The following is a 25908-nucleotide window of genomic DNA, read 5'->3' as shown; positions in this document are numbered from 1 at the left end:
CTTCAACACCAGTGCTCCGCAAGGCTGTGTCCTCAGCCCATTACTGTACTCCTTTATACACCTTTTACTGTTTAGCCAAATTCCCCTCCAACTCGATTTTCAAGTTTGCTGACGACACCACCATTGTGGGTTGGATCTTAAACAATAACGAGACACAGTACAGGTGTCTGGTGAGACAGCAATAATCTCTCCCTCAATGTCAACAAAACGAAGGAGATAGTCATTGACTTCAGGAAGCGTAGTGGAGGGCATGCCCCTGTCTACATCAATAGGGACTGTGGAAGGGGAGTTCTAACCAGCTAATAAGATTCATAGGCAGAATGCATTCTTTTAGAGGACAAGGAATCAGTAAAGAGTTAAATGATTATTGGGCAAGCTAACACAAACAGCTTACACATATGTGAATGCAATAAGTGAATCAAAACAAGTAATTATTATTTTAAAACATATATGCTGATATTTTAAATGTATTTTAATGTAATGTGCATTTTAGTCAAGCAAAGTTACCGAAAGGCATGGTGGTCGAAGTCAATAATTTAAAACCAAACATCTGGGAACAGGTTAGTCAGCAAGTCTTATCAGGTGGCATTCCTAATAGTGGACGCATTATGCAACATTATGGATAGATGTATTCATTGCCCAGACATGGAATAGATATGAACCTAGATGCAGGAACACATGTCTATTCAACTCGGCAGTGAGACGGTGGAAACGTCCATTTTGACCTTGCGGTAGTGTTTGCCATTGCCAAGTGACAGGAAGATAATTAGTGCCAAAAGGGGAGACTACATCCGAAATCAGTTGGACAAATAAGATATCACCATGCTATTGAGTATCTTATGATTGGCTGAGGTATTTGACAGATTTTTATTGATGAATAACTGTTAAATGGAATTGATCTTGAGCTAATGAAAGGTGGAATTATTGATTATGAAAAAGTATAATTGATCTGTATTTGACTCTGTAATCTAGTTCTTTCGGAGAGATTCTGTTGCTCTATCCTTAGAGCTATTTAACCCTTTGTGAGATTCTGGTCAGCTCTATTTGTATTGTATTGTCTTGTCTTATGTTTTATGTTTAATAAATTCGTTATGTCTTTTACACAGAGATATTTGCTTTGTGAGTTTTAAATTGTCTTAGTTTAAGACACAATTGGCCACCTTTTGAAATTTCCCCACAACAGTCGCGAAGTAGAAATGGTCGAGAGCTTCAAGTTTTTAGGTGTCCAGATCACCAACAACCTGTCCTGATTCCTCAGCGGCGTTGTAGTTAAGAACGCCCACCAACGCCTCTGCTTTCTCAGGAGACTAAGGAAATTTGGCATGTTTGCTACAACTTTCACCAACTTCTACAGATGCACCATAGAAAGCATTCTTTCTGATTGCATCACAGTTTGGTATGGCTCCTGCTCTGTCCAAGACCGCAATAAACTACAAAGGGTCATAAATGAAGCCCTGTCCATCACTCAAACCAGCCTCCCATCCATTGACACTGTCTATACTTCCTGCTGTCTCGGAAAAGCAGCCGGCATAATCAACGACCTCACGCACCCAGGACATGCTCTCTTCTACCTTCTTCCGTCGGGAAAAAGATACAAAAGTCTGGGATCACGTACCAACTGATTCAAAAACAGCTTCTTCCCTGCTGCCATCAGACTTTTGAACGGACCTACCTCGCATTGCGTTGATCTTTCTCTCTCCCTAGCTATAACTGTAACACTACACTCTGCACTCTCTCCTTTCAATCCCTATGTACTGTATGATTTGTCTGCATAGCATGCAAAAAACAATACTTTTCACTGTATACTAATACATGTGACAATATTAAATCAAATCAAACTGTATATGTCATGATATGTATAATCTATTCTTAAGCCATTCAATTTACAATGAACAGTTTCCTTTTGCTACAGTTATGATATGTAAATGTATTGTATGAAGAACTGGCTTTGATAATGATTTGTTCAATTTGACAAAGCAAAGAAATGGAAACTACTGAAAAGGATGGAAAAGTCTTTGTACTGAGACAACAAATTGTTACTGGTGAGAATCAAGGCAAACAGAATTTTTACCACATCCAATTGTGAAATGAACCTTGTATTTGACAAAGTCACTTCTTTTACTTGATTAAAATCAATTACATTGTTTCTAATCCGTACGGCTTGATATTCAAATTTAACTGTGAAAATCAAGTTGAGGCATTCTTGTTTTTAAACACACAAATTAGACAGCAATTTTTGGTGAGCGCACATGCACAATTAAATGTAAAAACCCAAAAGCTGCTGCCCTGGATACCTAGCTCCTCCATAGGCTGTGTGAAAACAACATCTCACCATCTGGCTCTCCTTTCAAATGTATTAAATGGCATGGAGGTCCTGTATTGACATTGTAGATATGGATAAGCAAGCTACAAAATGTAAAGCCAAGTCATTCACATCTAAGCACCTGTTTAATACTGTGGTAAGTTATAAATACTGCCAAACAATCTTGCTGAAACTGAAAAGCATACAGTCTCATTCCTACAGATTGTAAATGTCGTTGGAGATTTAAAAATAAGAAAAATAAATTTAAATAACCCTTCTTTTTTTTCAAATCTCTCCATCTTAAGCCAATCTTTCTTTCTCCCTTTCTCTTTCATTTCCCTTTCTATACTTAATTTCACATTAAACTCATTGTTCTAATTTACACTTCCAGGTTCTGTGATGCTCATCAATGAGTCTTCAGTTTGATTAGTTAAGATGCAGAGTTGTCTATCCTCTTCACATAGATCCCAGCTGCCCTTTAGCGGACTCCAAGCCATTTACATGTCCTGCTGTCAGTAACTTGGCTGTGCAACACTCCATGGAAAGTCTATGGGCAAGTGCAAGTTCAATGAGTGGTGCTCACAACAAATTCTAGCCCAATATCTCATGAAACATATATATCAGTTCAATGAATCCTAAGAAATCTCAATGTCAGCTCCTGTCGATAAGCGGGGAAAACAATAATGACTTACTTAATGTTTTGCTTCTATTGCTATACAGACCTGGTGTTATTGTGGTTCCATTTCCATTGACAATAGGCCTCTCTTCTTCTTCTTCCTCTTCTTCAGGAGGGGCAATTCCAGCTTTCTCCATGTTACTCACTGACTTGTTTCTTTTCCTTTTGCCCTCAGCACTAGGTCTAGCACCAGGCAGAATTTGATCAGTCACATTCAGCAGCAGTGGAGTTGGTTCTGCTGGGGGTTTTGGAGTGCCATAGTAATTGTCTGTAAAAAGCAACAGAAAATTCCTAGTTAGCATTACACTTCAAAGATATGGGTAGATATGCCAACTATAGTATGAAACCAATAGAAATTAGAATGCCAAGTAAAAATGATATTACAACTAGACCCTCTATCTCAAAACAAAATTTTTATTGGATTAATGATATTCGTTGATAATTTAATGACTTTAATGATAATCAATTTAACACAGCATATTTCTCCGAAGAAAAGTTTTGCTTTTTTTAAAAATAAGGGTCTTAATAAGAACAAATTACTCATCAGAAATCCATTGTTCTGCTGTTATTCATTAACTGAGGGCTGAAGTTTACAACTGACATGAAAGTCAGGGGCATAAGCCCACCTACAATTGGCCAACTTGCCCCGTTGCCATTCAACAGCCGTTGAGCCATTAAGGAGCTTGAGACAAGACTTATTCACAATAGATCCTCGGTTTCATTCTGATTTGCATACTACATGACAGTTCCATTTACAACATACTCAATCTTTGGATTTCATGTTCCTATAAAAATTGTTATATTCATAAATGGAACTGGGTTTTGTTAAAAGGTCTAATTAGCTTTGGATCTGATTGCATATTTGTCATTATTTATTACAAAAATTGGGAGAAGTGTAAAGGAAGGATTTGCATTTATATAACATTTTTCATATCTCCAAGATGGCCCAAAGGGCATGTGCACAATGAATTACCTTTGAATTTTTGTCACGTTGTTATGTAGGCAAATGCCATTGCTAATTTGCACACTGCACAGTTTCAAAATCACCAATAAGGTAATTGACAAGTACATATATTTGGTGTTGCTATTTGTGGGATAAATATTTATCAGAATTCTATCAGACCTTCCATGCTTTATTTGACTGGTGCCAATGAAACTTTTACCTAGGTCTGCAGATAGGGACCCAGCTTAATTTCCCATCCAGAAGAAAAGACAGCATTTCTGACACTCAGTTGGGTGCTGAAATGTGAACTTAGATAGATTATGTGTTCAAATAAAATTTACAATTCATTTGCTTTCTTTATGTAACTCTCGTCCAATACTTTGCTAATGTATGGTGTTGATATTTTAAATCAGAAGCTCACCATATGAGAAACTGAAGTCATGTACCTCATCCTACCACTTGTTATGTTACTACTGAAAGTTGATCAATTTTTGAGTATGGCACTGATGATCGTCACCAAGTTAGTAAAAGACACCATTCATTGGAATTAACATTTTTGTTGCCTAACATCATAATCACACAAATGTCAAACTGCTACAATTTGTTTCCATCTGTTTGGTCTTAAAGCTGGATCCCAATTTATTCAAACACTGTGTTAATGACAGAAATGTTATCTAAGCAACACCCAGCATTAAGAATGCTATTGCATTCTAGAGTCCACTGCTGCCAAGATTTGTTTTGTCTACATTTTTGTTGGACATGATATATGAGTTGTTTTGTTTTACAATGCAATATTGTCACCAATGTTGGTGTCATTTAAAATTTTAATTTGACATTTATATTTTTGTGAATAGGATGTAAAACCACACTTGCAACCTATAAGCTCAGCAGAAATGAGGAATAAAATTAAGACATCTTGTGAAAGTCACAGGCTATACGTGTGAGCTCGTAACTGAAATGGCCACCCATGAAAACAACTTTACATCAAGCGGTGCTCTTAATTCTTGGAACTATTTTCTGGAATAAACAGAGACTCGGATTATTTTTCACATGTAATACATAGGATTACTGAATGCTGTGATCTTAGTGACAGATCGATTAATTAAGCAATAACAAGAGAGCATACATTTATCACCCCAGTGACGTGTGCAAGATGAAGTTCAGATCTAACCAAATGCTTTCATGGTTAAATGCCCACAGTAGACCTCATTATTGTCATTAAGTCATTTGTAAAGAAGAATAAATCAAAGATTATAAAATAAAACATTTAATTCTCTACATTTAGAGTTAGATTATTTTGAAATGGAAGTTGAAGGTAGGTTCACTAATAGTGAACAGAACCTTTAGAGGTGGCACACAGGACAGAACAGGTAATAATTAATCATGGATTTTGGTGGATGCTATGTAGAAAATATTTAAATAGAACCTCTGTGCAATATATATCAAGCTTGTGAAATAAGTTTTAGTTTGGTCTGCACTATTTGATATCTTTAGCTGGCTTTATAACTGCTGTTATAAAGTGTAGAATAATGTTAAATGACAGAAAATCTATATCATAACTGACTGGATATATGTGAACAAAAGATTTAATGGTAAATTTTATGATTTAGTAATCCTGACTCAGAGCTTATTTTAACAGGAGTACTTTTTGGGAGTTCAAACGTGGAGGTCAGCATGCCTGATTCACAACCCATAAGATTCTATTCATTAATTTTAGTGTAACTGGCCTAATACAAGTTCCTGTGCACGAGGACTAGAAACTAGAAATATCTGAATAGCTTGCAAAAAGCCAACAACCTAGAAATCATCTAACAACTCAAAGAGCCCTGAATATGGAAAACCCTCTACGACCAAGGCCGCTGCTTTGTTTTTTTATTCCTTCACAGGATGTGGGAGTCACTGACTGGGTCAGCATTTACTGCCATCCCTAATTGTCTTTGAACTGAGTGGCTTGCTAGGCTATTTCAGAGGACATTCTTAAGAGTTAACCACATTGATGAGAGTTTGGAGTGATGTGTAGGCCAGATAAAGATGGCAGATTTCCTTCCCTAAAGGACATTAGTGAACCAGATGGGTTTTTATGACAATTGAGAATGGTTTCATGGTCATTATTAGATTGTTAATTTCACATTTGTTTATTGAATTCAAATTCCACCAGCTGCCATGGTGGGATTTGAATCCGGGTCCCGAGAGCATGACCTTGGTCGAGTGACAATACCATTACGACACCGCATCCCCAGGCACTTCCCCACCTCTCTATGTGACTCCAGACCCGCAGCAATGTAATAGCATTCAGCTGGGTGTCAACCGTGTATGAATGTGATGATCTTGACCAAACAGGAGGTGGAGGAGGGCCTTTGACAGCTTCACTGCAGGCCAGTGCGCCAAATGGTGCTGTAAGTGGCTGCGAGGTCGAGGAACATATCACCTGTCTTCAGATTTTTACGAAAGCCGTTTTCAATGCAAGTGGTTAGGGCCAGAACCTATTCCCATACTGCAGTACTTGTGGAAATCAGCTTGGTCGACGCAAAGGATGTCTTCCATGATTGGAAATGTGCGCTGAAAGATGAGGCATTCGAGGATTTTGCATGGGAGAAAGATTGGACGGTAGCTAGCTGCAATTATGGGGTCTTTTCTGGGTTTTGGTATGGTGATGACTTTTGTTGTCCGCCATTTCTTTGAAATGATGTTGGAATTTATGACTCTTGTGTAAAACCAGGTTAGCCAGGCATGAGCTAAGGGCCCGAGGTGTTTCATATATTCTGGCGCGATATTGTCATATCCACCTGCCTTGCCACACTTCAAGCCCTGTAAGGACCTTCTTTAGTTTTGCAACCTCAAGGAGGGCGGGGCTTATTTCTTCTCAGTGTTGCTGATGGTGTTGTCTCAGTTCACCCCGGATGTTCTGTTTAGTGTTTTTGCCCAAAGATGCCTTAACTATGGAAAGCAGGCGGCTGCAGTCATGGTTGGAAGTAACCGAGGGGCAGTTTACATGGGTGGCTTTTGGACTGCTCCAAGGTGACAGATATAGGCTCCTGCACTTGCTGCTGGAGTGTTTAAGTTCAGTTCTGGTACAGTTTCCTCCCATTTGGTGTGGTGCGCAGTGAGGGACTTGATCAGATGGTCTCCTACCTCTAAGTCTCCTGGTGTTTCGTATGCCTTTAAGAGGGCAGCACTCTTCATCTAAACCAGTGGTGGGCAACCTAGGGCCTGCGGGCCGCATGCAGACAATCAAGGTTCTGACAGCAGCACATGAAATGTTTTAACCTGGTGGATGCAGCGAGTCATTAGATCTCTGTTCATTTTGGGAAGAGCCACAAAACCCTGGCCATTGTTGCCATTTTGTTAGCCAACAAATTTCACAATATACTGAAATACTGAAAATTGATTGAAACATACATTTGAAACATTAACAGCCTTTGTTAAGGTTATTAAAATTATCATTATTACAGCAACATATAAAGATACTGATAGTCATCTGGTGGTTAGATGTTTAATGAAGGAAATTTGCTTCTTAATAAAGCTGGAGACACATCAGAAAATAGACAGGTTTGAAGTTCCCAGATTATTTGAGACTAAGAGATCATGTCAGCATGAGAAAATAGGAACAATATTCAACAGTAAAATGCCCTGGCGAGAGAAAATGATGTCCAGTACCTCCCTGCATTTGAAAGCTGAAATAATGTACAAAGGGTCAGATCTTGCTGGAAGAATAACAGTTATTGATGTATGCTGTTACTGATGTGAAAGTCGGCCACAAATTCAGGGAATTAAGAAGTACGCCCGAGTTGGAAATTTCTACAAGTTCATGCTGTTTTGTGCTGATCTGTTGTTTATTTAGCTGTTTATTTAGCCTACCCGGATTTTTAAGAACTTGCTGGATTTTCACATTAATTTTCCACCAAACTCATCACAGAATGTTACGTTTTGTAAGTAACAGCATAAGTACCTTTTAAACAACGCATCAATTGTTAATGTATTGTCAATCAAGCTCACTTGTCCAGAAATTGAACAATTTAAACTTTGCTGCGTCATTCCTTCAGGTACAAAATTGTTCTTCAAGATTTTATTTTCAAATGTTTATTTTTAGCATGTTTTTAAAAATCGTTTCTTGCTCTCAATCTAACCATATATTCCCTCTCCTACTTTCTCTTCAACTGATTTGATTTCAATTCACCCTCTTTCTCAGTTGCTGTTGTTTCTTTCTCAATTCCTGAATATAATTCATTGAGATACATTGTTGGTTCAGCCATTCATTGAGGTCCCAGATGCCTGCTTCCCTCTCTGTGCTTTCATCAACTCATACTTCCTGAAAATTATAGTGCAAAGGAAATTTGAGTTTGAGGTTGCAGAAAAAAAGTTTAACTAATGGGATGTACTACAAGATGTCCCACTCCAGCAAGATCCAATCCAATACATTTATTTATCCTTAGGAAGAGGAGAAATGGAACCTGAGAGTACTAATGGACAAATTGAATAATATCCAACACCTCAGAATAATATTACATCCAAAAGATGTGTTTAATACCAGATCAAGCCCAAAGGGAAAGCATTAATCAACATGTAATGCATCTATGAGAAAGACCAAGTTTTGTGCATATGGATTCATTGTAAATAGCCTTATTAAAGACCAAACAGTAGGTGGGATAATAAATGCTTAGGTCAAAGCTAGATTGGTAAGAGAAAAAAGTTTAGATCTAAAGAAAGCTGTTTATATTTGCAGAGCAGAATGAGCTAGATAATTGTAGCTAAAACATCTATCTATACAATACTAGCAGTGTAAAACATAATGTGTAGAGCTGAGTTGGCAATTCTCATAATGTAAAACAAAAACCCAACTTCTCAGTATCTAATCATTGATTTCATGGGTGAGTTTCATGACCTTTTTGATTTTTGTTTTTCATTTTTAAATGTTATTTTGTAGTTATAGATTTAGCTGGGTCATAAGTTGAGGTACCAAATTTAACTACCCTGGAACAATAAGTGATCATTGATGACAAATACTGCAATGAATTCCATAAGAGAAGATATGTCTGTTGATGGTCAAATATGTACGAGAAAAAATTAAACCATTTTCATGATATGTAAATTCAAAGCAAAATCATTCTAGTCAGAGCAGAATAAAATAAATCAGTATGCAAAATGCAGCCTCAGAATGGCCACTGTGGATGCATTTCAGACAGGAGAAAATGCTGAATGGATAGTTGACCTTAAGATGAACCACAGAACCTTCCTTTTAAGCAAGATGTGGAAGTTCCACATAATTTTGGAACATGATACAGACACTCCTTAGACATCAAATGTACCAATAGTTAGAATTGATCAAAATAATTGATGCAGTTGTTAAATAAAATTTTAGAATTTTAAGATGCCATCGTTCTGTTTTCAAAACATCTTAAAAAACCTATGTTTTTATATTGATTTAAGGCTCTCAGCATCTAGAATTTGGTCTCAATTATACTCCAAATTAAGTTAGATGTTAATTTGGTATGAATAATACAGATTTATTAAAATATATTTTTGTCATCAATATCAACTTTTATTTCTTTATTTCAGTTTCATGTCAAGAGTCAATGAATATTACGATACCTCAACCAAACCTCTGCATATAATGGATAGCACTGTATTTATAAAAAAACTTTTCAAAAAAGCGTTGCTTTAAATTTCCTGCTTTTCATTGTAATTTTACTTCTTTGTTAAAGAAATTGCGTGCACTGCTACATTATATAAAAAAACAATTGAATACCAGTCCAGTAGGCAAGTAAAAACATTGCACAAGTAAAAGAGTGTCCAGTGTCTTATTATACAATATATTTTGAACATAGTTTCAATACTGCATTCTGAAGACTAGATTAATAGTGGGAATTGTATGCTGAAACATTAATAGTTAAGTTACTCACTTCACTGCCCAAGTATCTGCTAGGCTTTGTTCTTTGTTCTTTGTTTAGGCTCATGCACTTTAAAAAGTTTGTCTCACCACCTCCAGGATCAGTTTCTAAATTACAGGCATAATGTTCTTAGTTATTGTTGAAGCTTTCACAGAGTGAACTAATAATAAAGTTTCAGTTAGTGGGAATACTGGAGGTGGGCACTGCCGGGTCGGCCAGCAGTTATTGCTCATCATGAATTGCCCGCGAGAAGGCGATGGTGAGCTGCCTTCTTGAACCGCTGTAGTCCATGTGGTTTAGGTACAACCACACATATTAGGGAGGGATTTTGACCCAGAGAAGGGTCAAAGTGAAGGAATGATGATATATTTCCAAGTCATGATGATGTGCTGCTTGGAGGGTAATTTGCTGGCAGTGTACCCAGGTACCCAGTGCTCTTATCCTCCTCCATGTTAATGGTCGTGGGTTTGGAAGGTGTTGTCTGAGGATAGTCGGTGAGTTCCTACAGTGTAACTTGTGGATGGTATACACTACTGCCACTGTGCATTAGTGTTGAAGGGACTGAATGTTTGTGAGTGTGTTGCCAATCAAGTGAGCTGTTTCGTCTTGAATGGTGTTGAGCTTCTTGAGTGTTGTTGGAGTTGAACTCATCCAGGCAAGTGGAGAATATTCCATCACACTCCTGACTTGTGCCTTGTAGTTGGTGGATAGACTTTGGGAGAGGGTCAGGAGGTGAGTTACTCGCCATAGGCTTCCTAGCCTCCGACCTGCTCTTGTAGCCATAGTATTTAAATGGCTAATCCATTTCAGTTTCTGGTCAATGGTAACTCCCAGGATGTTGATAGCGCAGGACTCAGTGATGGTAATGCAACTGAATGTCAAGGGTCATTGGATAGGTTCTCTCTTGTTCGAGATGCTCTTTGTCTGGCACTTGTGTGGAACAAAGTTACATGCCACTTGTCAGCCCAAGCCTGGCTATTGTCCAGGTCTTCCTGCATTTGGACATGGACTGCTTCAGTATCTGTGGAGTGGTGATGGTGCTGAACATTTGTGCAATCACCAGTGAACATCCCCACTTCTGACCTTTTGATGGAAAGCTCATTGATGAAGCAGTTCTCATCGACTCCAGTTAAATTAGGGTTGCTTGATGTCATACTCAGTCAAATGCTGCCTTGATGTCAAGGACAGTCACTCTCTGGAGTTCAGTTCTTTCGTCCATGTTTGAGTGAAGGCTGTAATGAGGTCAAGAGCTGAGTAACCCTTGCAGAACCCAAACTGGGCGTCAGTGAGCAAGTCATTGCTAAACAAATACCGCTTGATAGTACATATGATGGCCCCTTCCATCATCTTTACTGATGATCTAGAGAAGACTGATAACTGGTAACTGGTCAAGTTGGATTTTTCCTGCATTTTTGTACAGGACATACCTGGGCAATTATCCACATTGCTGGATAGATGCAATGTTGTAGCTGTACTGGAACATCTTGGCTAGGGGAGCAACATCATCTGGAGAAGTACTATTCACAGATTGTCAGGGCCCGTATCCTTCGCAGTATTCAGCGCCTTGAGCCATTTCTTAATATTACATGAAGTGAATCCAATTGGCATCTGTGATGCAGGCGACCTCTGGAGGATGTCAAGATGGATTATCCCCTCTCTGCACTTCAGGCTGAAGACTTTTGAAAATATTCCAGCCTTATCTTTTGTACTGATGTGCTGGGCTTCCCCATCATTGAGGATGGGGATATTTACAGAGCCTCCTCCTCCAGTGAGTTGCTTAATTGTCCACCACCATTCATAACTGTATGTGGCAGGGCTACAGAGTTTAGATCTGATCAGTTGTTCATGGAATTGCTTAGATTCAACCATAACGAAGAACATTATGCCTGTAATTTAGAAACTGATCCTGGAGGTGGTGAGACAAACCTTTTAAAGTGCATGAGCCTCACAGATTTTACTATTTGGCACATAGGTAGTCCTGTGTTGTAGCTTCACCAGATTGACACTACCTCTTAGGAATATCTGGTGCTACTCCTGGCATGCCCTCCTGCACTCTTCATTGAAGCAGGGTTGATTCTCTGGCTTGGTGGTAACGGTGGTGTGGGGGGGATATACCATGTCATGAGGTTATAGATTGTGACTGAGTACAATTGGGCGGCACGGTGGTACAGTGATTGGACTGCTGCCTCACAGCGCCAGGGTCCCAGGTTCAATCCCAGCTTCAGGTCACTGTCTGATGGAGTTTGCATATTCACCTGTGACTGCGTGGGCTTCCTCTCACAGTCCAAAGATGTGCGGGTTAGGTTGATTGGCCATGCTAAATTGACCCGAGTGTCTGGGGGATTAGCAGGGTAAATGCGTGGGGTTGTGGGAATAGGACCTGGGTGGGATTGTGGTCGGTACAGACCCAATGGGCCGTATGGCTCCTTCTGTACTATAGGGAATCTATGATTCTATGAATTCTGTTGCTGCTGACAGCCCACGGCACATCATGGATGCCCTGTCATGTGTTGCTAGATTAGTTCGAAATCTATTCTATTTAGCATGGTGGCACAACACAATGGAGGGTAGCCTCAATGTGAAAACCAGACTTCATCTGCACAACGCCTATGTGGTGGTCACTCCTACCAATACACTAATGGACAGATGCATCTGTAACAGGTAGATTGGTGAGGATGAGGTCAGTCTGATTCTTCCTCTTTTTGGTTCCCTCACTACCTGCTGCAGGCCCACTCTAGTAGCTATGCCTTTAAGGGCTTGGCCAACTTGGTCTGTGCCAGTGCTACTGAGCCAATCTTGATGATGGACATTAAAGTCCCCCACCCACAGTATATTGTGCCGCCACCCTCAGTGCTTTCTCCAAGCGGTTTTTAAAATGGAGGAGCCTTCATTCATCAGCTGAGGGGGACGGTAATCAGCAGGAGATTTCCTTGCCCATGTTTGACCTGATGCCATGAAATTTTATGGGTCTGGAGTCGATGTTGAAGACTCCCAAGGCAATTCCTCCCAACTGTCTACCACTGTGCCACCAACTCTGCTGGGTCCATCCTGCTAGTGTGACAGGACACACCCAGGGATGGTGATGCTTCCAGTTGGGACACAACCCTCCATGATACTCTAGCGATACCGCTTCATCGCAGCAGGGCGAATCCCTGGGGAATCTGTCACCGATTTTCTGACCAGGTTACGAAAATTGGCAAGGCAATGTGAATTCAGGTCACCCCCGAATGACAGGTTGTGATATAGACTGCTCTGTGAAATCAATAATGTGACAGTCCAAAAAAATTATTGGCAGAACCCAATTTGGATTTGAAGAATGCCATTGAGATAGCTCTATCATTGAAGAATGCAGAGAAAGGAGCTCAGGAATTACAGGGGACGTCAGACACTAGTGTCCTCCGATTGGGGGGAGCGATCTCATGCAACGTCCATCCCTCAACTGAGAGCGAATATATTGGTAAAATATCACAGAATTCCTTATAGCGGTGGAGCTCGTCACATCACCAGGGAGTTAATGAAGGGCAGGGATAGCCTTCAGATTCCTAGCGAACATATTGCACAAGGTTGAAAATGCCAGACGGTGGGCTATTGCAAGTGCTGCAGAAGAATGCAACTGAGGCAAAGAAATAGGGACTGGCAAAAAAAGGCCAAGGCCAGTACTGGGCTGTACCTTGCAGGTATGCCCACAGCCAGGAACGAAGATAATGCAATTAAATCTCACCTCCACGACAAAGGTTGTCCCCATAATGTTGAAGTTGTTAGTACATGGCCACCCATTACAAATAGAAATAGATGCTGCAGTCTCCGTTATCGGAGAGCAGACCTACGATTGCCTCTGGGTAGGTATTTCGCTCCTGAACTTAGAAAACACAAAGGCCAGGCTGGCCACTAACACAGGGGAACCACTGCAGATAAAGGGCACCATGGCGACCTACAGGCAACAGTCAGCTAATTTTCACTCATCATTGTACGGGGCAAAGGCCTAATCTTATGGGGAGAGATTGGCTCCAACACATCAGGCAGAATTGGCTGGAAGGGCTCGGAAAAATAAGGAGAGCTAAAGCCAAGATCTAGGTCGACCCCAATGCTATGCCTAGATACTTTAGATTGAGACCAGTTCCTTTCTCCCTATTGGAAAAAGTAGAGTTGGAACTGGAAAGCCTGGAAAAACTGGGCATAACAAGACCTGCACAATTTGCAGAGTGGGCCACATCTGCTGTTCCTGTCCTTAAGCTGGATAAGTCGGTCTGACTTTGTGCAGACTATAAGCTTATTGTCAATCGGGTTTCTAAACTTGACAGATACCCCCTGTCCCAGCTTTAAGAGCTATATACCAGATTGACTGGGGGCCAAGCATTTTTGAAGTTGAACATGACTCATGTGCATCTCCAGATTGAATTTGATGAGCCTTCCCCAAAGTACGTGAACACTAATACACACAAAGGTCTGTCCTTCAGGGTTTTGTCTGCATGTGCCATTTTTCAATGGATCATGAAGAACATACCCCAAGGGTTACATCAGGTAGCAGTATATCTGGATGATGTCTTGGTCACAGGAAATTCGGAATGCGAACACCTAGCAAACCTGGAAAAGATCTTACAGCGATTCTTGGAGGTTGCAGTACACCTGAAAAGGGAAAAGTGAGCTGTGACCTATTTAGGCTATCAGATGGATGGCAAGAGTCTTCATCCAGTGGAGGACAAGGTGAGGGCCAAAGAGGTGCCAACTCCAACGGACCTCACGGAATTGAAATCCCTCCTGGCATTAATCAATTATTACAGGAAGTTTATTCTTAATTCAGCTTCCTTACTAGCCCCCTTGCATACCAAACTAAGGAAACATCAAATGTGGCCTTGGGGGGGTATTTTAGCTGGAGGCTTTCAACAGCATTAACCAACAACTTTTGTCCTCTAATTTACTGGCCCATTTTGACCTCAAAAAGGACCTTATCTTGACATGCGATGCCTCCCCTTACAGGGTTGGTGCAGTGCTATCATATTGTTGGAGAGATGGAACAGAGAAGCCTATTGTTCATGGGATCCCTGATCCAGAAAGAGGGGTTGGCAGTTGTTTTTCGGTGTTAGAAAGTTCCATCAATATATCTATGGTAGAAGCTTCATCATAGCAACTGATCATAAACCATCGCTGGAACTTTTTAAAGAAGACAAGGCAATACCCACCATTGCCTCTGCCTGGATACAGCATTGTATCCAAGACTGGCCTTAATAAGAATATTAAAGTTCTAAAATATCATTTTGATCTCTCATCCTTCTCTCAATTTGCAAGCCAAAAATAGAAATTATTGTAAGAAAGCAGTTCCACAAATCATACTATTAAAATCTGGAAAAAGCAGAAGGGAAAATGCTAAAATTCAAGGAGTGCCAATGTCGCAGAAAATACTGAGGCAAAGCGCGAGGACCCACAATAGCTATGTTTCAGGGATTTGAAGGACGCAGTTGAGAAGCAATCGTACATCTTGTGACTTCAGAAATGGTAGAAGGGATAATAGTTGTCGAAGATAGCAGGGTTGAAATTTGTTTCTTGAAGATGACAGAAGTCAATTCTTCACATATTATCAGGATTAAAATAAAGTAGTGCATAAACTGGTACTGAGACTCTGAAAGTATATGTACTGAAGAAACAAACAAACATGGATAAGCAACTGGAGAAACATTCACTAGTGATCTTACATACCCTAATTTTGAGCATTTTGTGCTTTGCCAGTTTCAAGAGCAGACCCACCAGAAGATCATCCAACCTTTGTCCTATGAACCCGGTGATTATATTTTGGTCGTGTGAGGCAGAAATATAACTAAAGGTTGAAACACAGCCTCTCAGTGAAATATCAACTTCAATTTTTGTGCTACACATAAATATGGAAGAAGGCTTTGGTAGGACAAATTTAAATGTGGATTACAGGGTCAAAGGTAGGGTTCTGAAGAATGTGGAGGAACAGAGAGATCTTGGGGTTCATATCCATAGATCTCTGAAGGTTGCCACTCAAGTGGATAGAGCCGTGAAGAAGGCCTATAGTGTGTTGGTGTTCATTAACAGGGGGTTTGAGTTTAAGAGCCGTGGGGTTATGCTGCAACTGTACAGGACCTTGGTGAGACCACATTTGGAATATTGTGTGCAGTTCTGGTCACCTCACTACAAGAAGGATGTGGAGACACTGGAAAGAGTGCAAAGGAGATTTACCAGGATGCTGCCTGGTTTGGAGGGCAGGTCTTATGAGGAAAGGTTGAGGGAACTTGGGCTTTTCTCTTTGGAGTGGAGGAGGTTGAGAGGAGACTTGATAGAGGTTTATAAGATGATGAGGGGGGTAGATAGAGTGAACGTTCAAAGACTATTTCCTCGGGTGAATGGAGCGGTAACTAGGGGGCATAACTATTGGGTTCATGGTGGGAGATATAGGAAGGATGTCCGAGGGAGGTTTTTTTACTCAGAGAGTGGTTGGGGTGTGGAATGGACTGCCTGCAGGGATAGTGGAGTCAGAAACTTTAGGAACATTTAAGAAGCTATTGGATAGGCACATGGAGTACTTCGGGATGATAGGGAGGAAATAGCTTGATCTGGGTTTCAGACAAACCTTGGCACAACATCGTGGGCCGAAGGGCCTGTTCTGTGCTGTACTGTTCTATGTTCTATATCCAGAGGTTGGGTACAGAGCATGTGGAGACAAACAGGGCTTGGGATATGGTTGAATATGGACAGTCACACTTCAATTAGTTAGTTTACACAGTGAATAAGAGGCCATTGAAATAGTAGCATGGAGGCAACAAAGACATGAAAAAGGACTTTGATAATAGATATCTCAGCTTGGGGTAGAGATGGGTGATAATGAGGTAAAAGCAGATGGTCTTAGTGATGGAGAAGATATGGGAGAAAATAGATGCAGAGGTTACAAAGAGTCTGGTTTAACCTAAGAGATCTCTGTTAGGAGCTGCTGATTGTTGTCAGAAAACATCAATAAGAAAGCCTCTCGGCCCATACAGCCTTAGGAGTAAGTATGGGCCTAGTTTGTATGGGCCTCCCTTGCCTTGTTTCTTTCCCTGTGGATCCTGATTTTTGTAGCAGAAGATGTATCCCTGCTATAAATAATATTGATTTCAAATCTTAAAGACATTCCATTTTTTATATTTGTTTACTCAGTACATCCTAAAGCATGAAACAAGCAATTTATGTTTGGGGTTCAGCCGTAAGAACCAAATGCTAATAATAAAGCAAAAACAGAAGATGCCGGAAAATCTCAGCAGTTCTGACAGTGACTGTGGAGAGAGAACAGAGCTAGTGTTGAGAGTCGAAATGACCCTTTCTCAGAGACAAAAAAAACTGTTTGTGTTTCAGATTCTAGCTTCCGCTGGAATCTAAACGGTGACAAAATTCATAATGCTAAAGTGCAAAGGGACTTGGGAGTCCTAGTCCAGGATTCTCTAAAGGTAAACTTGCAGGTTGAGTCCGTAATTAAGAAAGCAAATGTAATGTTGTCATTTATCTCAAGAGGCTTGGAATACAAAAGCAGGGATGTACTTCTGAGGCTTTATAAAGCACTGGTTAGGCCCCATTTGGAGTACTGTGAGCAATTTTGGGCCCCACACCTCAGGAAGGACATACTGGCACTGGAGCGGGTCCAGCGGAGATTCACACGGATGATCCCAGGAATGGTAGGCCTGACATACGATGAACGTCTGAGGATCGTGGGATTATATTCATTGGAGTTTAGGAGGTTGAGGGGAGATCTGATAGAAACTTACAAGATAATGAACGGCTTAGATAGGATGGACGTAGGGAAGTTGTTTCCATTAACAGGGGAGACTAGGACGCGGGGGCACAGCCTTAGAATAAAAGGGAGTCACTTTAGAACAGAGATGAGGAGAAATTTCTTCAGCCAGAGAGTGGTGGGTCTGTGGAATTCATTGCCACAGAGGGCTGTGGAGGCCGAGACGTTGAGCGTCTTCAAGACAGAAATTGATAAATTCTTGATTTCTCGAGGAATTAAGGGCTATGGGGAGAGAGCGGGTAAATGGAGTTGAAATCAACCATGATTGAATGGTGGAGTGGACTCGATGGGCCGAATGGCCTTACTTCCGCTCCTATGTCTTATGGTCTTATGGTAATCCGTTTTTTATGCTAATAGGATTGCTTAAAGAATGAAACTGATCACCCCACCACTGCCTTATATTAGAACACATTAGAGCAAATCTTTCAAACATTGAGTGGTCCTGGTGGAACCCAAACTGAGAGTCAGTGAGCAGGTTAATTCGAAGATCCGCTTGATAGTATTGTTGACAGCCCCTTCCATCACACTGCTGATGTTTGAGATTGGACTGATGCAAACAGAGCAAATGTATTTTAACCACTAACATTTCATTTTACAGTTCCCATTTCAAAAATACAATAAAATTGGCATGAGAATGAATTTGATTATCATACCAGCTACATTAATAAACGTCAGACAAGTCAGCACTTTACTGCAACAATTTTATCTCATGGTCAATCTTTGTCCAATTATAAAATACAAATAGTTCGATGCAAGCCAAAAGTTATATCCTGAAAGTGTGTTATAGTAAACATTTTCTTACATTACATTGGTTACTGGTTAATCTTTGAGGGAATATGAGAGTATAATTGCTATCGCTGCGAGGATAATTATCCTTACCTTTATATTAGTTTCAGGTGTGAAACATTGGTGAAATGATACAGAATTTAAATTCCTTTCTACGATTATGTTGAAATGTTGGATATAATTTTAAACCGATTGTTCAGTTGAGTTTTTAGAGATTTACCTGGTTTGAAATGAACAACTTAGTTATTTTGAGCCTTCAATCTCAAACACTAAAGAATGTTCACAGGGAAGAAACTAATCTGAATACCATCACTCATTTAAGATCCCATTACACTGAATCAACCCCAATGCAACTTACTTTGTCACACAAAACTAAGGCTTCGATTTTTGCAGTCAGAGGACACAGGGGCCATTTAAAAATGGTTGGTGGGACCCAATTCCAGGATTCCTAGGATCCTGAATTTTCACATGTAGTATAATTTTGTTGGTAGTAAGCATGCACTCTGCACTCCTAACCTGGCCGGCTCCACTGTGGGGGTGCACATCTCCTATCCTTTGGAATTTTCATGGAGTCAGTCCAGGTTCTCCACGATTCCTGGTTCACCGATCTTAAAGAAGACATGAACCATCAGGGAAGATAAGTTCAAAAGGTCTGGATCCATGCCAACTCAATGCTAATGAATGGTCCACCCTTACAAGCCCATCCACCCAGAATACACTATGTAAAGAGTCAACAAACCCTACTTAACCAATGAACTCAGTTTAATCAGCTTGCCTCGGAAATCAACGGTGCCTGATCTAATTCCAGTGTGGAACACCCAACTCTATCCCGCCCCACTGAGTGAAGATCCCACCATTTCGGTCCCTTCCTTCTAACGTGGGTGTGACGAGCCGGAAATTTCCTGACTCAGGCTATCGACCTCAGTGAAAATTTGGGCCTAAGAGTCTCACCAGGTTGTATACTAAGTCCTGCACAAGACAGCATTTCTGAGGAATTGTAAGTGCCATGCCCAATACTTACTGAGCTCCACAAAGCTTGATGAATTCACTTTTCTTCAATGGAAACACTTGAAGTCCATCTGATCACCAAGCTTGTTCTTCGCATTTTGAACTTTGACTCCCTCTTCATTTGATTAACTTTGATTCCCAGTTCATATCACTAGTATTTTGGAACTTATTTTGTTTAATGTATATTGTTCTTCAATTTGGTTTGGTCCCATTTGCTATCTTCTTTCAGCCACACTGTGGGAAAATCTATGGGTGGGATTTTCTGGCCGTGTTGGCCAAAAGCCAGAAAATCCCTCTCGAGGTCAATGGACCTTTACATGGTCTGTGTCCCGCCCTCTACAATTCCTGTGGCGAGTGGGACAAAAAACTTTTGCCCGGTGCGTCAATACGACCACCTATTTGTGAAGCACCTTAAGCATTCATCATCTTCAAGATACTACATAAATGCTTGCTTAGTGCAAATCTTTTTATTCATTCATGAGATATGTGCATCGCTGGCTAGACCAGCATTTATTGCCCATCCCCAAGTGTCCTTGAGAAGGTGGTGATGAGCTACATTCTTGGGGCACTGCAGTTCATGTGGTGTAGGTATATCCACAATGCTGTTAGGGAGGAAATTCCAGGATTGACCTGGGGACAGTGAAGGAACAGCGATATATTTCCAAATCTGGATGCGAGTGGCTTGGATGAGTATGTTCATACTAGTTAACTTTTCTCATTTTTCGATGGATATGTTATAATGTTGCACACATCATACACTTATCATAGATATTGTCGATTCTTTTTATATGCAAAATTTACTAGGGGTTTAGGTGAAGAGACAGTGTGCTGGGTCTTCTGATTTAGTGATCGAAATGAGAATTGACTAAGTGAGTTTGAAAGTTAGACATCCAATATTAGTCCATCTCGTAGTTATAGGGTATAGACTTCAATCAAAAGCTGTCAATATTATGCTAACTAACTTAATTAAAATTGAAAGGCAAAGAATATCAAGAAAAACTGGATTTTTCTCTGTTGTGATTCCTATAGAAACCAACAGCTTTTAATAAGAGATTTGAATTCCCTGTTGTCACCTTATAATGGCCCAAGGTTTCAGGTTTTAAAACTTTTACTGTAACATTAGTTAGTTTTTTTTATTCATTCGTGGGACATGGGCATCAATGGCTGGGCCAGCATTTATTGCCCATCCCGAGTTGCCTGAAGGCAGTTGAGTCAACCACATTGCTGTGGCTCTGGAGTCACATGTAGGCCAGACCAGGTATGGGTGGCAGATCTCCTTCCCTAAAGGACATTAGTGAACAAGATGGCTTTTTTCCAACAATTGACGAAGGTTTCATGGTCATCAGTAGATTCTTAATTCCAGATATTTTTTATAAAATTCAAATTCCACCACCTGCCGTGGCAAGTTTCGAACCCGGGTCCCCAGGACATAGCTGAATTTCTGGATTAATAGTCCAGTGATAAGACCACTAGGCCATTGCCTTGTAAGCAAGTAATACTCTAAACTACAGAAAAGATAACCCTTATCGATGTCTTAATGCGACCAATAATTCCATGTCACATAAAATATATATATATATTTGATATATGCACATTACAGTCCGCTTTCTACGGAATCGCAGTCTTTTCAGAAAACAATACAAAGTCACTCCCACCTTCTGGGTTCACTTCTTATTGAGACGTAATGTTCAGTGACTGTCGAGGGTCCTCCCCTCAGTCCTCTGAGAATTCCTGAACCAATTTTCAGCAGGTGGGCCCACTTCAATGATTTCTTCTCCTGGCCTTGTCAGGCCAAATCTTCCGGCGTCCTTAAATTGCTGTGGTTCCCTTTCTTTTACTCTGGATAGGTTTTCTGCAGCATTCTGTCTGGTGGTTCATAGAAAAAACTGCCTTTTCTCTCTGAAAACCATAGCAACTCCTGTTCTGTCTCGTTCTCTCTGTGTTTAGAATCTCTGAGACAGAAAGTCTACAATAACAAGCATTTTTACTTCTGCCTTTGTTTTCAGGTGTTAAATCCAGCACGTGCATTTCAGTAACACACAACCGGGATCCCCGGTTTTCATGGTAACCACGGCCTTTTGTTGGCAAGGAACACGTAGCAAATAACATGTCCCTTGTCATTATGTCAATTTACTTTGAATTTAAAGAGGCAGTTCAAAATATAATCATCTTATAAAAACCTCAATTTATAACCTCTCACTCCCATATTGATCAACACCTTGTGCATCATTATGTCAGAGGATTGAATCTGTTTCTCAGATTGCATTTGGTCAAGGGCCAGACACAACAAGCCAATTACTTGTGACACTGTGTGACAAAGATACAGCACTGAGAATGGCAAGATAAACTGAACTGAGTTTGCATGAAAGGGACTATATAAAATAAAATAACACGACCAGGAGCAGTAACGACATATACCAATGAATTGAAAATATAATGTTCCACGATAACCCTCTCAAATTTATCAACATTGCTTTAATGTTATTGCTTGAAAAGTCCAGCCTCTCTCAAAAGGCTAACTTTGGATTTGATATTGTTGTAAGAGTTTTAACAACACCAGGTTAAATTCCACCAGGTTTATTTGGTAGCAAATGCCATTAGCTTTCGGAGCACTGCTCCTTCATCAGATGGAGTGGATATCTGCTCACAAATAAGGCACACAGAGACACAAACTCAAGTTACAGAATGCTGATTAGAATGCAAATCTTTACAGCTAATCATGTCTTAAAGATACAGACAATGTGAGTGGAGAGAGCATTAGGCACAGTTTAAAGAAATGTGTATTGTCTCCAGACAGGACAGCCAGTGAGATTCTGCAGGTCCAGGCAAGCTGTGGGGGTTACAGATAGTGTGACATGAACCCAAGATCCCAGTTGAGGCCGTCCTCATGTGTGCGGAACTTGGCTATCAGTTTCTGCTCAGCGACTCTGCGCTGTTGTGTGTCGTGAAGGCCGCCTTGGAGAACGCTTACCCGAAGATCAGAAGCCGAATGCCCGTAACCGCTGAAGTGCTCCCACACAGGAAGAGAACAGTCTTGCCTGGTGATTGTTGAGCGGTGATCATTCATCTGTTGTCATAGCGTCTGCATGGTTTCCCCAATGTATCATGCCTCGGGACATCCTTTCCTGCAGCGTATCAGGTAGACAACGTTGGCCGAGTTGCAAGAGTAGGTACCGTGTACCTGGTAGATGGTGTTCTCATGCGAGATGATAGCATCTGTGTCAATGATCCGGCACGTCTTGCAGAGGTTGCTGTGACAGGGTTGTGAGGTGTCGTGGTCACTGTTCTCCTGAAGGCTGGGTAGTTTGCTGCGGACAATGGTCTGTTTGAGGTTGTGCGGTTGTTTGAAGGCACGAAGTGGGGGTGTGGGGATGGCCTTGGCGAGATGTTTGTCTTCATCAATGACATGTTGAAGGCTCTGGAGGAGATGCCGTAGCTTCTCCGCTCCGGGGAAGTACTGGACGATGAAGGGTACTCTGTCAGCCGTGTCCCGAGTTTGTCTTCTGAGGAGGTCGGTGCGGTTTTTCGCTGTGGCGCATCGGAACTGTCGATCGATGAGATTTGATATTGTTGCCCAGAGCTATGACACCGTTAGGTAAGACTGCAATCTGAACTGGTGTAGTTTCTCTGGACATATCAGCAGCATTTTGTCAGCAATACTTGAAAAATGTTTCTCTTCTGCGTCTGCCATTAGATGTTTTGCTATGTTTCAAGATAATGTGAAATAGATAATGCTTCAAAAGAGTTAGTCAGCTATTGGTATTATACATGTTTAACAACACACAGAAAGGCTGACTGCATGATACAGAGAAACAGGTGGACAGATAATATGAATTTAACTAAATGAGGCCATTAAGAAAAGCCAAAATAAGTAAAATACTGCAGATGCTGGAGTCTGAAACAAGAATAGAAAATGCTGGAAAAACTCAGCAGGTCTGGCAGCCTCTGTAGGGAAAGGTTTCCATAGGATTAATTAAGAAAAGCTGATTGGTTTACGGCAAATGGTATGGAATATGATTGGTGAAATGCAATGTTAAATCTATATGAAACTTTGCTGAACCCCAGTTAGAGTCTTATGTGTATTCATGGACTGCATGCTGGAGGAAGGCGTTAAATCAATAAGGAAGGTACAGCACTGTTTCATTGGGATGCTGTCTGGTACAAGGAAATGCAACTATGGAGAACACAAAAAAACCTAAAAATTGAGATGGTCTTTGTTAGAACAGAGAAGATTAAGGGGTGACTGGATAGTTTAAATTTTGATGGTGCAGGTTAGACGGAACCAGACTGTTTGCAGTGATTTATGGGTGTAGAACAAGGGGACATAGATGGAAGATTAAATGCAAGAGATGTGGGACAGAGAGCAAGGAAATCTGCAGATTGCGAGGTTGTGGAATGCATTACTAGATTAATGACCGAAATACGGACCATGGCAACATTTAATAAATTAGAACATTATTTGAAAGATAAAAGAAACAAAAGGATATAGGGACAGCGTTGGCATGCCGATTAGGAACACTATGTGAAGAATAAACACCAAATGACTGTTCTTGTTCCTGTTACCATTTCTATGTGATCGTAAGCGATTGTAAATAAAAGATGGTGACCAAATTGTGTGCTAACTTGAAACTATTTATTTCTCAGAGTAAATTATATAACAATATTTAAGTTTGCACATGTTTGAAAAAAAAACTTAAACACATTGACGGTTGTCAACTGAATTTAAATAGGACATAAAAAGTAAACCAAAAAAGTTTTTTAAAAAAATCTCCAATAAGAATTAAATATACTGTTAGAGCGAAGTTGGGAAAATTGGACAGCAATTTTCTGATTTCCATGCTAAGGGCACATGTGGATACCAGAGCTGTCCAACTTGCTATTTAACATTGATAGTCTCTCAGTTATTCTTGAAGAAAGGTTTGGACCCATGTGATTATTCACTGTTTCAAGATCTCAAAAAGAGAGAGCATAAAATCTTTACGGTTAAGCTATGACATTTTAGGAAAATGATATATTTATTTCCCAGGAACCAGACAAAAACACTTATTTCATTATGTTTACAGAAGTCTCTTACAGCCTGTGTTCCAATACGATTAAATCTGTGCTCTGCCCTCACCCAGCACTTGCAAAATGGGGCAGAAGCCAATTCTATTGGGTTTGTGCCAGGTCACTTTTGGCACCATCTATGGTTGCAGACTTTACATTTGATCAAAAGATGATGGCCCAGATTTTCCAATCTCCAAACGGTTGTAATCCAGAAGATATGCTGGGGAACCCCTTGTAAGGCCCGATGCAAGGACTCCACGGGAATTGCCAGTGAACTTTCAACTTTAAATGGGCAATTTCTTTGCTTCCGGGACTGAAAAAGTCTCCAACTCTGATTTGGAGTCAAAAGCCCTGATTTTACCGGCACGGCACCCTGAAACTGGAGCAGGCGAGGCTCGCAGAACGGCATTCCCCTTTGGCCTCGGGTGCGATCTTAAGAGCCTCGGGTGGCTATGCTAGTAAAATCAGGGCCAAAGACTTCAGATGGTTCTGACTTACTTAAAGGAATATTTACCCTGGAAATGTTAAACAGGAATAAAACCAGGCCTAACTCCTTGGTAAGTATACAACCCCTGCCCCTGACCTCCCTAAAGCTATTCCCTGACCCTCCGACTCGTCCCTGACCTTCTGTTCAAGTGGTTGCAAGATTGATTTAAAAGCAGGTCACATGAATTGATATTAAGATCAGGATGTTTCACTGTCTTAGTTTCATTTTATGTTCTGTGCAGAGAATATCTCTTTCAATAAACCTATTGCATGTTACTTTGAAATTGTGCATGCAAACCACATCATTTCTTTTTGTTTAAAACTCAAGACCCCTAACGTTGTTAGGACACTACAAAAAGAAAATTGGCGACATGTCAGGATTTTGTTTTTTCGCGAACAGTGAGAAAAGTACCAGGCACGAAATGTTAGCTCTGTTCTCTCTCCACAGATGCTGTCAGACCTGCTGAGATTTTCCAGGATTTTTTGTTTGCTTCAGATTCCAGCATCCACGTTACTTTGTTTTTTTTATATTAGGATGGAGATTGATACTCGTTCTGCTTTATCTTTAATTCCTGAGGCTACGTGCCAGCAAAAGCTGAAACATCTTTCTTTAAATCCAGCTGTGATTTTAAGGACATGTACAGAAGACATCATGCCATTAAAAGGTTACATCATGGTCAACTTAGAGTTGAGTGTAGATTTGCCTCTCTATATGGTCCACGGTAATTTTCCAGCTCTATTTGGGAGATCATGGTTGGAGACAATAAAGCTTAACTAGAGGGCTGCCAACAGACTGGTTGATGCCAAAACAGACCTACAGAACCTTTTGGATAAATACAAGAATGTATTCGAAGAAACACTTGGCTCAATTAAGGGAGTTCAAGTGACACTCAAGATGAAGCCCAATAGTCAACCCAAAAGTCTCAAAGCAAGAGTGGTGCCATGTGCAATTCGTCCCAAGGTCGAGGAAGAATTAATACAACTTGTTAACAC

The 25908-nt window shown here is 40.6% G+C and overlaps 1 protein-coding gene across 1 annotated transcript in view; it reads right to left on the bottom strand.

The window, feature by feature from the left end:
• magi2a (membrane associated guanylate kinase, WW and PDZ domain containing 2a) overlaps positions 1–25908 on the bottom strand; it is a 725408-nt gene that overhangs the window by 229736 nt on the left and 469764 nt on the right. The window contains exon 5 of the mRNA XM_078235593.1: positions 3025–3246. Within this exon, the coding sequence (XP_078091719.1) occupies positions 3025–3246 (222 nt within the window). The remainder of the gene's footprint in view (positions 1–3024; positions 3247–25908) is intronic.

The sequence above is a fragment of the Mustelus asterias genome, chromosome 19 (assembly GCF_964213995.1).
Source record: "Mustelus asterias chromosome 19, sMusAst1.hap1.1, whole genome shotgun sequence".
NCBI classification, from domain to species: Eukaryota; Metazoa; Chordata; class Chondrichthyes; order Carcharhiniformes; family Triakidae; genus Mustelus; species Mustelus asterias.
Note: the sequence above shows the minus strand (reverse complement) of the source record. Positions and strands in the feature narration are given on the sequence as shown.